At 45.9% G+C, this 17,528-nt stretch overlaps 1 protein-coding gene across 1 annotated transcript in view; it reads right to left on the bottom strand.

Moving 5' to 3' along the window:
• Window positions 1–17,528, bottom strand: part of SCP2 (sterol carrier protein 2) — a 142,587-nt gene that overhangs the window by 109,581 nt on the left and 15,478 nt on the right. The window contains exon 2 of the mRNA XM_066376299.1: window positions 5,354–5,411. Within this exon, the coding sequence (XP_066232396.1) occupies window positions 5,354–5,411 (58 nt within the window). The remainder of the gene's footprint in view (window positions 1–5,353; window positions 5,412–17,528) is intronic.

Raw genomic sequence — 17,528 nt, 5'->3', positions numbered from 1 at the left:
AAGAGGCCCTGGCTGGTTGGCTCAGCGGTAGAGCGTCAGCCTGGCGTGCGGGGGACCCGGGTTCGATTCCGGCCAGGGCACATAGGAGAAGCGCCCATTTGCTTCTCCACCCCCCCTCCTTCCTCTCTGTCTCTCTCTTCCCCTCCCGCAGCCGAGGCTCCATTGGAGCAAAGATGGCCCGGGCGCTGGGGATGGCTCCTTGGCCTCTGCCCCAGGCGCTAGAGTGGCTCTGGTAGCGGCAGAGCGACACCCCGAAGGGGCAGAGCATCGCCCCCTGGTGGGCAGAGCGTTGCCCCTGATGGGCGTGCCGGGTGGATCCCGGTCGGGCGCATGCAGGAGTCTGTCTACTGTCTCTCCCCATTTCCAGCTTCACAAAAATTAAAAAAAAAAAAAAATTAGAAGAAATGCTAATGAAACTGCTATAAGAAGAAGAAAAGAAAAAAGAAATTGAGAGAAAGAGGACTATAGAATTAAAGAATAAAATGGCAATAAATAAGTATGTAGATATCAATAATAACCTTAAATGTAAGTATGTTAAAATGCTCCAATTAAAAGACATAGGGACCTGACCAGGAGGTGGAGCAGTGAATAGAGCGTCGGACTGGGATGCAGAAGGACCCAGGTTCGAGACCCCGAGATCACCAGCTTGAGCGCAGGCTCATCTGGCTTGAGCCAAAAAAAAAAAAAAAAGCTCACCAGCTTGGACCCAAGGTCGTGGCTCGAGCAAGGGGTTACTCGGTCTACTGAAGGCCTATGGTCAATGCACATATGAGAAAGCAATCAATGAACTACTAAGGAGTCCCAACGAAAAACTGATGATTGATGCTTCTTATCTCTCTCTGTTCCTGTCTGTCTGTTCCTATCTATCCCTCTCTCTGACTCTCTCTCTGTCGCTGTAAAAAAACAAACAAACATAGGGGCTGACCTGTGGTGGCACAGTAAATAGAGTTGACCTGGAATGCTGAGGTCTTGAGTTCAAAACCACAGCCTTGCCTGGTCAAGGCACATATACTACAAGTTGATGCTTCTTCCTCCTCCACCCCCCTTCCTCTCTCTCTCTCAAATCAATAAATAAAATCTATTTTTTTTTTTGTATTTTTCTGAAGTTGGAAATGGGGAGGCAGTCAGACTCCTTCATGTGCCTGACCAGGATCCACCCAGCATGCCCACCAGGGGGCGATGCTCTGCCCATCTGGGGTGTTGCTCTGTTGCAACCAGGGCCATTCTAGTGCCTGAGGCAGAGGCCACAGAGCCATCCTCAGCTCCCAGGCCAACTTTGCTCCAATGGAGCCTTGGCTGCGGGAGGGGAAGAGAGACAGAGAGGAAGGAGAGGGGGAGGGGGGGGGGAGAAGCAGATGGGCGCTTCTCCTGTGTGCCCTGGCCGGGAATCGAACCCGGGAGACTCCTGCACGCCAGGCTGACGCCCTACCACTGAGCCAACCGGCCAGGGCCAATAAATAAAATCTTTAAAAAAGATTCAAAAGACATAGTGTAGCTGAATTGATAAAAAAACACAACTCAGCCTGGTCATGGCGTGGTGCAATGGATAGAATGTCAGCCTGGGATGCTGAGGACCCAGGTTCAAGGCCCCAAGGTCACCGGCTTGAACATAAGATCAGACATGACCCCATGGTCACTGGCTTCAGCTCAAGATCGCTGGCTCAGCTGGAGCCCTCCAGCCAAGGCATGTATGAGAAATCAATCAATGAACAATTAAAGCACTGCAACTATGAGTTAATGCTTCTCATCTCTCACTCTTCCAGCCTGTCTGTCCCGGTCTGTCTGTTTCTCTCTCTCTCTCTCTCACTAAAAAAAAGAAAGAAAGATCATACATCATGATCTAGTGGGATTTATTCTGGGGAGGCAAGAGTGATGCAATATTCACAAATCAATAAACGTGACTCATCGCATAAACAAAATGAAGGATAAAAGTCACACGATCATGCAGAAAAAGCATTTGATAAAATCCAGTCCCATTTACGATAAAAACTCTTAGCAACATGGGAACATACCTCAACATAACAAAGACCATATATGACAAACCTCCAGACAACATTATATTCAATGGGCAAAAACTAAAAGTAATCCCCTTAAGATCAGGAACAAGACAGGGGTGTCCATTTTCATTTCTCCTATTGAACATAGTATTGGCAGTCCTAGCCACAGCCATCAGACAAGAAGAAGAAATAAAAGGTATCCAAATTGGAAAGAAAGAAGTAAAACTGTCATTATTTGCTGATGACTTGATACTGTACACAGAAAACCCTAAAGTCTCCAGCAAAAAACTATCAGACCTCATAAATCAATTTGTCAAAGTAACAGAATACAAAATTAATATTCAGAAATCAGTGGCATTTTTATATACCAATAATGAAATATCAGAAAGAAAAATTAAGGAAGCAACCCCATTTACTATTACAACAAAATAAAGTACCTAGGAATAAATTTAACCAAGGAGGTAAAATACTTGTGCTCTGGAAATTATAGGACATTGAAAAAAAAAACTGAGAAAGAAACAAACAAGTGGAAGCATATATCATGTTCATAGACTGAAAGAATTAACATCATTAAAATGTCCATACTACCCAAAGCAATCTATAGATTCAATGCAATTCCTTTTAAAATACCAGTGGCATATTTCACAGATCTAAAACAAATATTCCAACCTTGGCATATTGGGATGACTCTGTAACCAAATGAGCTACCAGCCAGGGCTCTACATTATTTTATAATCAAAACATTATATTTGCATATTACTGAAGTAATAAAAAAATTTTAATGAAATAAAAAAAATTGAACAATAAAAAAGAACTGTTTAAGGCCCTGGCCAGTTGGCTCAGTGGTAGAGAGTCGGCTTGGCGTGTAGGAGTCCCAGGTTCGATTCCCATCCAGGGCACACAGGAGAAGCGCCCATCTGCTTCTCCACCCCTCCCCCTCTCCTTCCTCTCTGTCTCTCTCTTCCCCTCCTGCAGCCAAGGCTCCACTGGAGCAAGGTTGGCCCGGGCGCTGAGGATGGCTCCATGGCCTCTGCCTCAGGTGCTAGAATGGCTCTGATTGCAGCAGAGCGAAGCCCCGGATGGGCAGAGCATCGCCCCCTGGTGGGCATGCCGGGTGGATCCCGGTCGGGCGCATGCGGGAGTCTGTCTGACTACATCCCCGTTTCCAACTTCAGAAAAGTACACACACAAAAAATAAATAAATAAAAAATAAATTAAAAAAAGAACTGTTTAAAACATCTCCCACTTCAGAGAAAAAAAGTATTTGGTGACATCAGTCAAGAGAATGTTTAACAATAAAAAAGAGAGAGAGAGAGAGAGAAAGAAAGAATGTTTAACAACCTAAAACATAAACATTAAATGAACAGTGTTTACTCAGAGAATCAACATCAATTAATTAAATTTCATGAATCTGCCTGACCAGGCGGTGGTGCAGTGGATAGAGCGTCAGACTGGGATGCAGAGGACCCAGGTTCAAGACCCCGAGGTCACCAGCTTGAGCGCAGGCTCATCTGGTTTGAGCAAAAAGCCCACCAACTTGAACCCAAGGTCGCTGGCTCAGCAAGGGGTTACTTAGTCTGCTGAAGGCCTGTGGTCAAGGCACATATGAGAAAGCAATCAATGAACAACTAAGGTGTTGCAACATGCAATGAAAAACTAATGATTGATGCTTCTCATCTATCTCCGTTCCTGTCTGTCTGTCCCTGTCTATCCCTCTCTCTGACTCACTCTCTGTCACTGTAAAAAATAAATTAAAAAAAAATTTCATGAATCTTCTTTTGGGGAGCAGAGATGCTCTGATTTAATGTATAGTAATATCTAAATACTGAGTTAAATAATAGAGTTGAAACAAAATCCAAATATAGCCTGACCAGGTGGTGGTGCAGTGAGTGGATAGAGTGTTGGACTTGGATGTGGAGAACCCAGGTTCAAAACCCCAAGGTCACCAGCTTCAGCACGGCTCATCTGGTTTAAGCAAGGCTCACCAGCTTGAGCCCAAGGTCACTGGCTTAAGCAAGGGGTCACTCGGTCTGCTGTAGCCCCCTGGTCAAGGCACATATGAGAAAGCAATCAATGAACAACGAAGGTGCCACAACGAACAATTGATGCTTCTCATCTCTCTCCCTTCCTGTCTGTCTGTCCCTATCTGTCCCTCTCTCTGTCTCTGTCCCCCCCAAAAAAAATAAATCCAAATATACACGCACTAAGTACTAGGTACTGGTGGAGACAAGGAGGACTATCTAATGAATAACCATAGTAACCATAGTAACTCTCTTTGGGTTGCCTGGCAACAAGCTCACAAGAACAGGAAGGGTCCAGGAGACTTCCCACAGGACTGTATGCCTAACCACTTCATGGGGCCAAGGAGCTCCCAAGGTCTCCATTCTCTGGGAAACTGGTATTTTCCAGCACTCCCAAACAACTGACACCTAAACTTAGATTGTTTGGCCTTGAGTCTAAAACACGTATTCTCACCATGCAAAGAAGCTAATGTGCTTGTCCTCCTTTTTTGAAAGAAAGAATAATGAAATTCAGATCCACAGTTCAGCCAGCAACAGCCTGGCCCAAGCATGTGTCTCTGAAGAATGACTAACAGAACATAGATCCGCACACTTATGGACCCTTCTCTCTTTAGGTTCCAGCTCACTAGCATCCACCTAAGTCATTTGCTTAATACTCACTAGAATAAACAATAACTAATTTCATTACCTATTAGTCTCACACTAGCCTAATGATAAGAAAAAGAATTCTCTACATTGGCTCAGTCAAGTGAAGAGAGGAAAACTACCATACAAGTATTTAATACATTCTGAATGTGATTAACCCTTTTGTACGAAAGGAAGACACTAACTAGTTTTGTATTATCTCCTAGAATCAAGTTATTCCTTTTAATGACCCTACCTTTCTCTCCCATAGAGCCCTTTGCTGTCCCAACAGTTGTTTAGCACATAAAATCACTGTCTGCTCTGGCTATCTAGCTAAGAGTAACCAAGCTCTTTTCCCTTTCTTCTTTCTAGTGAGCCACTGGGCAATTGCCTGTATAGGTTCTTCTCCCTTGACTGGGCTTCCTTTGATGGTTGCAAGACTGTTCCACAATCAAGACTAATAACACAATAAACTATCATGTTCAAAGATTTAACTATTCACCTGACCTATGGTAGCACAGTAGATAAAGAGTCAATCTGGAGCACTGAGATCACTGGTTCAAAACCCCAGGCTTTCCCCAGTCAAGGCACACACAAGAAACAAATGCGAGTTGATGTTTCCTGCCCTCCTCCCATCTTTCTCTTTTGCTCGCTCTAAAATCAATAAATAAAATCTTAAAAAACAAAAAAGATATAAATGCTCTATATTACCTGCTTCTTTTGCCATTTCAGGGTAGTCTCTTTCATTCTTTTGCCCAGGCTTCACGAACTAGAAATACAGAAGGAGATAATAAATAGAAACAAATTTGGTTAGATTTTCTCACATCAGAGAAATTCATTCATTTAAATAAAAACATATTGAACACCTATTATGTGCCTGGATTCTGATAATAAATAATATACAGTCCTTACCCTCAGGGAACTTCCAGTCTAACGAAAAATAGGAACTTATACTACAGCGTTGTTAAGTACAGAACGATTTGGAGAGAAAACCACCCAGCCTCAAAGGGAGGACTAGAAAGGCTTCCCAGAAGAACTGACATTGAAGTTACGTCTTTAAGGGAGAGTAAGTTAGCCAAGTAAGAGAAAAGGAAATTCTAGGGCAAAGGTCTAGAAGTAAGAGAATATGGCTCAATCCAGGTACTACAAACAATTCTTATTTTGCAGAGATTGAAGCACAAGATAGGAAGTAACAAGTGATGGGGGAGAATAGTAACTTAGGACCAAATAGTAACTACTAACACTATTAATTTACTGTGTTATGAATTTTGCTAAGCACTTCACATGTATTACCTCATTTAATCCTCACAACAATTCACAAGAGATCTTAGAGGCCCCTTTATGATGTCTGGGTTTTATCCTGAAGACAACAGATATTTTTAAAAAGAGATTGAAGCCTGACCACGTGGTGGCGCAGTGGATGGAGCACCGACCTGGGACACTGAAGACCCGGTTCAAAACTCTGAGGTCGCCAACGTGAGTTCGGGATCATCAGGCCTTTGTGCAGGCTCACCAGCTTGACTGTGGGGTTGCTGGCTTGAGCATGGGATCATAGATATGACCCCATGGGCGCTGGCTTGAGCTCAAAGATCTCTGGCTTGAGCAAGGGGTCACTGGCTCAGCTGAAGCCTCCCCCCCGCACCACCAATCCAAGGCATGTATGAGAAAGCAATCAATGAACAACTACGATGCCACAACTACGGGTTAATGCTTCTCATCTCTCTCCCTTCCTGCCTGACCCTGCCTGTCCCTCCACTTCTCTCTCTCTCTAAAAAAAAGAGAGAAATAGAGGTTGGAATAAAACAATGAGATACTACTATACACCTATTAGAACGGCCAAAATCCAAATACTGACAAGGATGTTGACAAGGATGTGGAGCAACAGGAACTCTCAAGGATGTGGTGTAATTAAAAATGGCACAGCCACTTTGGAAAATAGGTTCCCAGTTTCTTACAAAACTAAACATTCTCGCCTGACCAGGCAGTGGCGCAGTGGATAGAGTGTTGGACTGAGATACCGAGGACCCAGGTTCAAGACCCCGAGGTCGCCAGCTTGAGTGTTGCTCATCTGGTTTGAGCAAAAGCTCACCAGCTTGAACCCAAGGTCGCTGGCTCGAGAAAGGGGTTACTCAGGCTGCTGAAGGCTCCTGGTCAAGGCACATGTGAGAAAGCAATCAATGAACAACTAAGGTGTCACAATGCGCAACGAAAAACTAATGATTAATGCTTCTCATCTCTCCGTTCCTGTCTGTCTGTCCCTGTCTATCCCTCTCTCTGACTCTCTCTCTCTGACTCTCTCTCTGTCTCTGTAAAAAAAAAACCAACAAAAAAAACACACTAAACATTCTCTTACCACACAATCCAGCAATGGTGCTCCTTGGTACTTAGTCAAATAAGCTAAAAACTTACGTCCTTTCAAAAAATCTGCACAAGGATGTTTGTGGTAGCCTTATAATTGCCAAAACATGGAAGCAATCAACATGTCTTTTATAGGTAAATGGATAAATCAACTGTTGCATATTCAGACAATGAAATATATTATTCAGCACTAAAATGCTAGGAGCTATCAACCCACAAAAAGACATGGAATAACTTTAAATGAATATTACTAAGCAAAGAAGCCAATTTGAAAAGGCTACATAGTATATGGTTCCAACTATATGACATTCTGGAAAAAGCAAAACTACAAAGACAGTAAATATATCAGTGATTGCCAGGGATTGAGGGGAAGAAAGTATAACCAGGCAGAGCACAGAGGATTTTTAGGGCAGTGAAGCTATTTTGTATGATACTATAACAGATAACACTTCATCATTCTTTTGTCCAAACTCATAGAATGTACAACATCAAGAATGAACTCTGAAGTAAACTAGGGACTTTGAATAATGATTTGTCGATGTAGGTTCATCAGTTGTAACTAATCTGAACTCTGGTTCAGCTTAATAATAGTAGGCGAGGCTGCTATGCATGTGTTGGGGCATGGAGTATTCAGGAACTCTGTACTTTTTGTTCAGTTGTGCTGTGAACCTAAGACTGCTTTGAAAAATAAAGCCTTATTTTTAAAAAGAGACTGGGAGACAGGGATGAGAAGACTTGCATTTCAGATCATTCTAGATGCAATATGGAGAAATAAAAAAAGGGAGCAAGGCTATAGGCAGTGAGACTAAATGGCATAATTTTGAAATAGCCCAAGTGCGAGTTGACTAACATAGTAGCACAGAGGATGACAAGAAGTAGCTACCTTAAGAAACATAAAGTAAAATCTACCAAACTTGGTGACTGATTAGAAGTGGAGTGGTTTGCTGTTCAGTGCTTATGTTAAAGATAAGTAACTTTCAAACATCTCTGATTGCACCTGACCAGGAGGTGGCGTAGTGGATAGAGTGTCAGCCTGGGATGATAAGGATCCAAGTTCAAAGCTCCAAGGTCGCCTGCTTGCATGTAGGATCATAGACATAACCCCATGGTTGCTAACTTGAGCCCAAAGGTCACTGACTTGACACCTAAGGTTGCTGGCTTGAGCAAGAGGTCACTGGCTCTGCTGGAGCCCCCCCACCATCCACCTCAGTCAAGGCACATATGAGAAAGCAATCAATGAACAACTAAAGTGCCACAACTACAAGTTGATGCTTCTCATCTCTCTCCTTTCCTATCTATCTGTCTGTCTCTCTCCTGCTCACTTAAAATAAATAAATAAATCTCTGACCACAAACCACAATAAGATACACAGCCCAGTATACACATGGTCCTCCCTGGGTTCCTACACGGAACTACTTTCGGGACTCCCCCAACAGATACCAAAATCCACGGATGCTCAAGTCTCTTACATAATATAGTGTATTTTCATATAACCTATGCGCATCCTCCTCTATATTTTAAATCAATTTTTAGATTACATATAATACCTAATATAATATAAACGCTATATAAATAGTTATCTTGTATTGTTTAGGGAATAATGGCAAGAAAAATAGTCTGCACATGTCCAGTACAGACACACCTATCACAACCATACAAGCCTAACTACATAGTACATATTAACTACAACATAATTATTTTTTTATTAAGTGAAAGGTGGGAAGACAGACAGATTCCCACATGTGCCATAACTGGGATCCACTCAGCAAGCCCCCTACAAGGTGATGCTCTGCCCATCTGGGGCGGCTGCTCCGTTGCTCAGCAAACGAGCTATTTTATTTTAGCACCTGAAGCAAGGTCATGGAGCCAGGCTCAGTGCCCCGGGCCAACTTGCTCAAACCACTGGAGCAATGGCTGTGGGAGGAGAAGAGGGAGAGAATGAGAAGGGGGGAAGGGGAGAGGTGGAGAAGCAGATGGTCACTTCTCCTGTGTGCCCTGACAGGGAATCGAATACAACATAATCCTTTCAGAGGAATATTTTTGATCTGTAGAACTGGTCTATAGAACGAGCAGATATGGAAACACCAACTGTATATTCATATATAATTAAAGCAAAAAATTCATTAAATACTTATTATATTATTAGTACAGTATTTTATTTTTCTTTAACACTAGAGGCAATCTTCTAAATTAATTTCATAACCTCCAGGGGGTCACAGGACCCAGTTTAAAACACTGTATACTGTACTTAAATACCACCCTTCAATGCTGTACCAAAATGAATCTGTTAAACTAGACCAAACCCAAACATTTAACATTTATTCCTATCTCTGACCCATCCCAATTCTTCATAATTCCTGAATTAGAGAATGCTTCATAATTCCCTAATTCAGGATCCAAAAATTGCCTATCTCCTCTTACTTATTCTTCAGTCTATTAGTCACAATTAGAGCACTTACAGAAAGCGTGTATTATAAAGAGTACTGTGCTAGGCGCTAATAAGTAATATCTGTTAAAGATTAAATTACCAACCATGTAGTGAAATAATGTCACCTTCCCATTTCTTACTGAAATCAAGGCAATTTTTAAAAAAATGTAAGCCTTGACCAGTTGGCTCAGCAGTACAGCGTCAGCCCGGTGTGGCAAAGTTCTGGGTTCGATTCCTGGCCCGGGCACACAGGAGAGGAGCTCATCTGCTTCTCCACCCTTTCCCCTCTCCTTTCTCTCTGTCTCTCTCTTCCCCTCCTGCAGTCAAGGCTCCATTAGAGCAAAGTTGGCCTGGGCACTGAGGATGGTTCCATGGCCTCCACCTCAGGCTCTAGAATGGCTCCAGCCACAAAGGAGCAACACCCCAGATGGGCAGAGCATCGCCCCCTAGTGGGCATGCCAGCTGGATCCCAGTTGAGCACATGCGGGAGTATGTCTGACTGCCTCCCTGCTTCTAACTTTGGAAAAATACAAAAAAAAATTTAATCAGGCAAATAAACATATACAACATTACCCTTTCAAAATTAAAATCATGTTTAGGTGGAAACTACCACATATCAATTAACAGCAGATTGGATAATGGACAGTAAACCATGGACAGTACATCAATGAGAATGAATAATCTATAACTACACATAAAATTATGGATGAATCCCACAAACATAATGTTAAACAAAAAAGCCAGAACTAATCTATGGTATTAAAGGTCAAAAGTCAGGATAATAGCAAGCCTTTGAAGACTAGTCAGTGACTGAATGAGGGCACAACGGGAATTTCTGAGGTACTGGTCATGTTCTATTTATATTTTATTCTGGTTTTTACTTTTTAAGCAATCAAAAAAAATTTTTTTTTTTAATTTTTTTTTTTTTAATTTTTTTTTTTTTTAATTTTTTTTTTTTTTTTTTTTCTGAAGCTGGAAACGGAGAGACAGTCAGACAGACTCCCGCATGCGCCCGACCGGGATCCACCCGGCACGCCCACCAGGGGCGACGCTCTGCCCACCAGGGGGCGATGCTCTGCCCATCCTGGGCGTCGCCATATTGCGACCAGAGCCACTCTAGCGCCTGAGGCAGAGGCCACAGAGCCATGCCCAGCACCCGGGCCATCTTTGCTCCAATGGAGCCTTGGCTGCGGGAGGGGAAGAGAGAGACAGAGAGGAAAGCGCGGCGGAGGGGTGGAGAAGCAAATGGGCGCTTCTCCTGTGTGCCCTGGCCGGGAATCGAACCCGGGTCCTCCCGCACGCCAGGCCGACGCTCTACCGCTGAGCCAACCGGCCAGGGCTCAAAAATTTTTAAAGGCCCTGGCCGGTTGGCTCAGCGGTAGAGCGTCGGCCTGGCGTGCGGGGGGACCCGGGTTCGATTCCCGGCCAGGGCACACAGGAGAAGCGCCCATTTGCTTCTCCACCCCCACCCCCTCCTTCCTCTCTGTCTCTCTCTTCCCCTCCGGCAGCCAAGGCTCCATTGGAGCAAAGATGGCCCCGGGCGCTGGGGATGGCTTCTTGGCCGCTGCCCCAGGCGCTAGAGTGGCTCTGGTCACAGCAGAGCGACCCCGGGAGGGGCAGAGCATTGCCCCCTGGTGGGCAGAGCATCGCCCCTGGTGGGCGTGCCGGGTGGATCCCGGTCGGTCGGGCGCATGCGGGAGTCTGTCTGTCTCTCCCCGTTTCCAGCTTCAGAAAAATACAAAAAAAAAAAATTTTTTTTAAAAAGTATCACAAGACTCATAATCAAAAGAGCAATCCTGTTTCATACTCCCCACCTGCTCAATGTACCTGGCTGAGAAAACTCAAGGCTACCAAAAGAATGTGCCAAAGCCCCGAAGGCAGGGCCCCCATCTCCCAGTCTCTGTGGGAAAGTAGGAGCTTGAGGTTGCCTAAGTGTCAGCAAATTTATACGGGTTTCATGTGGACTAATCCACCCTCCTTAACACTTTTGTAAGTTTTCACTTCCCTGACACAACTCTGCCCCCACTCACCACCCTGTTGATCCCTTCATTCGCCCTTTAAAACACCTAGTCACCTCTGTATAAAGCAAAGTTGAGTTCAGCTTACATTGGACTTTTTTCTCTTTTGCAACAGTATATTATTGATTAAAATATCCTAATAGTTTACCTAGAATCCACCTTGATCTTTAACACTACCACCCAGACCAAAAAAATTGGAATTTGCTTGCCACTCCAGAAAGTCCTCTAGGGACTCCGTCCCGATCTCTATCCCCACCCCACCACCAGAATAATTAACTACTATCCTGATTCTTAACAGCAATCACTTCCTTGTAATATTTCATAGCTTTAATTCCTAAGTGTGTATCTCTAGACATTATGGTCTAGTCTTGCCCATTTTTAAAATATTATAGACCTTTTAATTCTCTTCAAATCAATAGCTTCCCCTCCACTACTCTTTTCCTCTCAATGGAGCTGTTAAAGAGCCCAGAGCATTTGACCTGTGGCTTCCCAGAATGTTGATTCTGCCAATTGCTTACATAATCATGTAGCTCAACATGTTTCTCTTTTCTCCATATATGCAAATTGGCAGCCAATCCAAAAGCTTGCCTCCTCATATTTGCCTCTTGGCAAAACTATAGGTGATATATTGTAGGGAAAGACCCTGCACAAATATGAACCTAGTTAACTTCAGAGCAGGGGTTACTTGAAGAACAGGGGGTCTTGGAGTGTGTTAACCCATAACAGGAGACTGGCCTGGGGTTATTTGAATGCAAGTACACGGGATTCTTGAAGGAACGCCATCAAGAAACAGATGTCCTTTATGGTTGATAAACTCTGGGACTCTGATTCTTCTCGTGATCTTGATCATGAAGAAAACAGTAGACGTGCAGGATTAAGGATGGTTTAGTTGGGAAAAAAGACTTTTGTAGCTTTCTAGTTTTATCTGCTGAGCTGTGGCTTTTGGAACTCAATAAATATGCAGTGGCTCAGTTTCTCGGGGCTGATTCTGCTTCCGAGTTTCAGCCCTCTGCTTGTACTACTTTCATCTGATGTGTCTTATTTCTTGTGAGTCCGAACCGTAAAAGAAATCATTAACAGTATATGTACTCGCCTGACCTGTCGTGGCGCAGTGGATAAAGCATCGACCTGGAACACTGGGGTCACTGGTTCAAAACCCTGGGCTTGCCTGGTCAAGGCACATATGGGAGTTGATGCTTCCTGCTCCTCCCTTCTCTCTCTCTCTCTCTCTCTCTCTCTCTCTCTCCTCTCTAAAATGAATAAATAAATAGTCTTTAAAAAAAAAACCCAGTATATGTAATGTCTGATTGTTTCTCTCTCTGTGGTGTGTTAGCAGCTGTTGGTGCTCAATGACTACTTCCTCGTCTCAAGACTCTTACACTCTCTTAAAAGATCACTGAAGGCCCTGGCCGGTTGGCTCAGCGGTAGAGCGTCGGCCTGGCGTGCGGGGGACCCGGGTTCGATTCCCGGCCAGGGCACATAGGAGAAGCGCCCATTTGCTTCTCCACCCCCACCCCCTCCTTCCTCTCTGTCTCTCTCTTCCCCACCCGCAGCCAAGGCTCCATTGGAGCAAAGATGGCCCGGGCGCTGGGGATGGCTCCTTGGCCTCTGCCCCAGGCGCTGGAGTGGCTCTGGTTGCGGCAGAGTGACGCCCCGGAGGGGCAGAGCATCGCCCCTGGTGGGCGTGCCGGTGGATCCCAGTCGGGCACATGCTGAAGTCTGTCTGGCTGTCTCTCTCCGTTTCCAGCTTCAGAAAAATACAAAAAAAAAAAAAAAGATCACTGAAGATGCCAAATAGCTTTTGATTAAAAGGGTCATACTTACCAATATTTACCATCTTATACTTAAAACTGAGGACATTTTATTTATATTTGTGTGTGTGTGTGTATGTGTGTGTGTGTGAGAGAGAGAGAGAGACAGAGACAGAGAGACAGAGAGAAGGTGCCAAAAAATTGCAAAAATTGTTAACATTATTATTTTAAAAGGTAGAGTCAGGCCCCCTTACGCCTCCTCTCTGAAAAGAAAAAAACCCAGAGAAGGAGATTAAAGGGGCAAAAGTTAGTTAGTAACTAGTCATAGTTCTCTGGAAGGATAAAACTTATATGGAAACTCCCTCTTCCCCTTCCTTAAGATCCTTTAGAAGACAATGTATACATCTTCTTTTTTTTTTTTACATGGACAGAGAGAGAGTCAGAGAGAGGGATAGATAGGAACAAAAAAACAGGAACGAAGAGAGATAAGAAGCATCAATCATCAGTTTTTTGTTGCAATACCTTAGTTGTTCATTGATTGCTTTCTCATATGTGCCTTGACCGCAGGCCTTCAGCAGACTGTGTGACCCCTTGCTCGAGCCAGCGACCTTGGGTCCAAGCTGGTGAGCTTTTTGCTCAAGCCAGATGAGCCCGCGCTCAAGCTGACGACCACCTCAAGGTCTCAAACCTGGGTCCTCCGCATCCCAGTCCGACGCTCTATCCTCTGCGCCACCACCTGGTCAGGCTATATATATCTTAATTAAAAATTCCTACACTGCCCTGGCCGGTTGGCTCAGTGGTAGAGCGTCGGCCTGGCGTGCAGGAGTCCCGGGTTCAATTCCCGGCCAGGGCACACAGGAGAAGCACCTATCTGCTTCTCCACCCCTCCCCCTCTCCTTCCTCTCTGTCTCTCTCTTCCCCTCCCGCAACCAAGGCTCCATTGAAGTAAAGTTGGCCCGGGCACTGAGGATGGCTCTATGGCCTCTGCCTCAGGCACTAGAATGGCTCTGGTTGCAACAGAGCGACGCCCCAGATGGGCAGAGTATCGCCCCCTGGTGGGCATGCCGGGTGGATCCCGGTTGGGCACATGCGGGAGTCTGTCTGACTGCCTCCCTGTTTCCAACTTCAGAAAAATACAAAAAAAAAAAATTCCTACACTGTCTGACCAGGCGATGGCGCAGTGGATAGAGCATCGGACTAGGATGCAGAGGACCCAGGTTCGAGACCCTGAGGTCACCAGCTTGAGCGCAGGCTCATCTGGTTAGAGCTAAGCTCACCAGCTTGAACCCAAGGTTGCTGGCTCAAGCAAGGGGTCACACAGTCTGCTGAAGGCCCACAGTCAAGACACATATGAGAAAGCAATCAATGAACAACTAAGGTGTCACAACAAAAAACTGATAATTGATGCTTCTCATCTCTCCGTTCCTGTCTATCCCTATCTATCCCTCTCTCTGACTCTCTCTCTCTCTGTCTCTGAAAAAAAAAAAAATCCTACACTGATTCTAACTCTTCCTGCTCTCCTGGAATCCCGAGAGTGTAGTATACCTCTAGACAAAGGGATCACGAGACCACTCCTCTTGGTACCATGCTCCCTCCTTACCCACCCCAACCAGTACTTGATTTTGTATGAAAGAAGGTCTAGAACGGTAAGAGGGCCTACATGACTTCAGATCATGCCCCGTGTAGCTAGCTGGCTAATTAATAAAACTCCTCAAATTTCTCCTGTAACTTGCCTGGTGTCTCTATGTAACCCGCAGATTGCAGTACTTTACATTTGGGGTCTCGTCCGGGATGCTGGTGTTCCATGTCACCGGGTAGAGACACCAGGACTGGCTGGCCTCTCCAGAAGGTTGCCTGACCCCACTGGATCTCCAGGAGGGGCGCCCCCTGAGATGTCCCTGTGAGGTCAGTTGGCAATGGGGGAAGGTCACATGAGGAACCACCCACACCCATGACCGCCAAAAGAAATGGCCACACCCATGCCTGCCAAAAGAAACAGCCCAGGAGCATTTTGAAAAAGAACAACTGTCAGCCAATGAAATTTCGCCACCCACCACCACCCTACCAACGCCATAAATTACCCCCCGGGGTGGGAGAAGCTGTGCGACTTCCCTGGCTCTGTCTTGCGGACCAGTAAACCTCTCCCAGAAGCGCTCTAAATAAAGCTTTTGCTTGTCCACATACGCCCTTCTTTCTTCCTCAGCGGAAAATACCTTATATTTGGTGCCAAAACCTGGGAGGAGCTTGAGACCATAAGAGCCGCTCCTCTCCCCTTCCCTTCCGAGGAAGACCAGGACCTCCGACCTTCCACCCACTTTGGCACATGGTGCAGTCAGTCCCCTGCCTCTGGCCTCCCCTCAGTTCTTTGGGACTCCAAGACTCCCTGACCGTAATCGCAGCTGCGATTCCTCCTACCGTTTCCGTGTACGTGTGTACCTGTGGAGACATCCCTGACACTCCCACTCTGCCTGACTGTCCAGTGGCCAGGGATTGAGTTGCAGGATGCCAATTCTCATCTCTTATCACCCCAAAGTTGAGGGTGACCATGGGGGCACAGGAATCTAAACCTGACTCAAAAACACCCCTAGGGTGCCTTATCCGAAATCTCTCAAACATAGATCCCTCCCTAAAGAAGAAGAAACTGATCTTCTCCACTGTGGCCTGGCCACAGTACCCACTGGATAACCAGACCAGGTGGCCTCCTGAAGGGACTTTCGACTTTAACACCCTCACCGATTTACAGAACTATTGCCAGAGAACTGGGAAATGGTTGGAGATCCCTTACATTCAGGGCTTCTGGTATACACGCTCCTGTCCTAATCTCTGTGCCGCCTGCTCTTCTACAGCACAAGTCCTTTTAGCCAGGGAAACCTCAGCTAAATCCTCCGCTTCTGATCTTTCCTCCTTCGCCGATCCCCTTGAGGAACTCTCTCCCCCTCCTGCACAACCCCCTCCATCCTATCAGGATCCTCCTCCCCCTTCATCAGATCCTGTTTCTCATTCACTGGCAGATACCAGTCCCTCTCTCTCCTTCCCTGTCAGTGCTCACACCAGATCCTGCTCCGAGACACAAGAGGGAGACAACCTTCTCTGCCCTCTCTGCTAGGTGGCCGGAGTGGAAGGAATTGTTCGAGTTCATGGTCCTTTTTCCATCTCTGATCTGTCTGCAATCAAAAAGCATTTAGGCTCCTACTCTTCTAATCCTACCACCTACTCCAAGGAATTCCAATATCTCACTCAGGCATATGACCTCACTTGGCATGATCTCTATGTTATTATGTCTTCTACCCTTACCCCCGACGAACGGGACTGGATCCAGACAGTGGCACAGACTCATGCCAATCAGGTTCATCTCACAAACGACCAAGTGCCAGTTGAGGTACAGGCAGTCCCCGATACAGACCCCAACTGGGACTACTAGACGGGACAAACAGGTAGGAGACAACGAGACCAAATGATTGAATGTCTCATAGCTGGGATGCAGAGCACAGCACAAAAGGTAGTTAACTATGACAAATAGAAATCACTCAAGGGCTTGAGGAAAACCCAGCCCTCTTTTTGAACCGCCTCACTGACACTACGGTCCTCTATACCCGTCTAGACCCTACCTCCAATGCCGGGGTCACTGTATTAGCCACCCACTTCATTTCCCAATTGGCCCCGGACATTCGGAAGAAACTTAAAAAGGCAGAAGAGGGCCCCCAAACCCCTATCCGAGACCTGTGAACATGGCATTTACAGTTTTTAATGGTTGGGAGGAAAAGGCCGAGGCTGCTCGCCAGGCCCGCACGCAGCAGAAGGTAATGCTCCAAACCCAGGCTCTTGCAGCAGCCCTGAGGCTGGCAGAGCAACAGGGGCAAAGCATAGGAAGTGCCCGACCCAAGTCCGGGATGCAAGGAGGAACCCCACCAGGAGTTTGCTTTAAATGTGGCAAAGAGGGTCACTTGGCCCGGTAACGCCCCTGCCTGAGGGCACCCACTAAACCCTGCCCTAACTGCAAGCAGCCCGGACGGAGCAATCGCCCCCTACAGGTAACAGGCTCTTCTTCAGCATCTCCACGCAGAGGACAAGCCACCCAAATGGGAGGCCAAGCCAGCCAGGTGGGCCCATTGCTAGAACTCCTCGGCCTCACGGACAACTGACGCGGCCCAGACTCGAAGACCCCCTCACCCTCGCCAAGCCCAGGGTAATGCTGCAGGTAGTGGATAAGTCCATCTCATTTCTTGTGGACACAGGGGATACCTTCTCTGTTTACCATCACACTCTGGACCTCTAGTTCCCTCACAGGTCTCAGTTATGGGAGTGGATGGGACCCCATCTTTTCCCCTTCA

The sequence above is a fragment of the Saccopteryx leptura genome, chromosome 3, assembly GCF_036850995.1.
Source record: "Saccopteryx leptura isolate mSacLep1 chromosome 3, mSacLep1_pri_phased_curated, whole genome shotgun sequence".
Taxonomy (NCBI): domain Eukaryota; kingdom Metazoa; phylum Chordata; class Mammalia; order Chiroptera; family Emballonuridae; genus Saccopteryx; species Saccopteryx leptura.
This window is presented reverse-complemented; position numbering and strand designations above follow the sequence as displayed.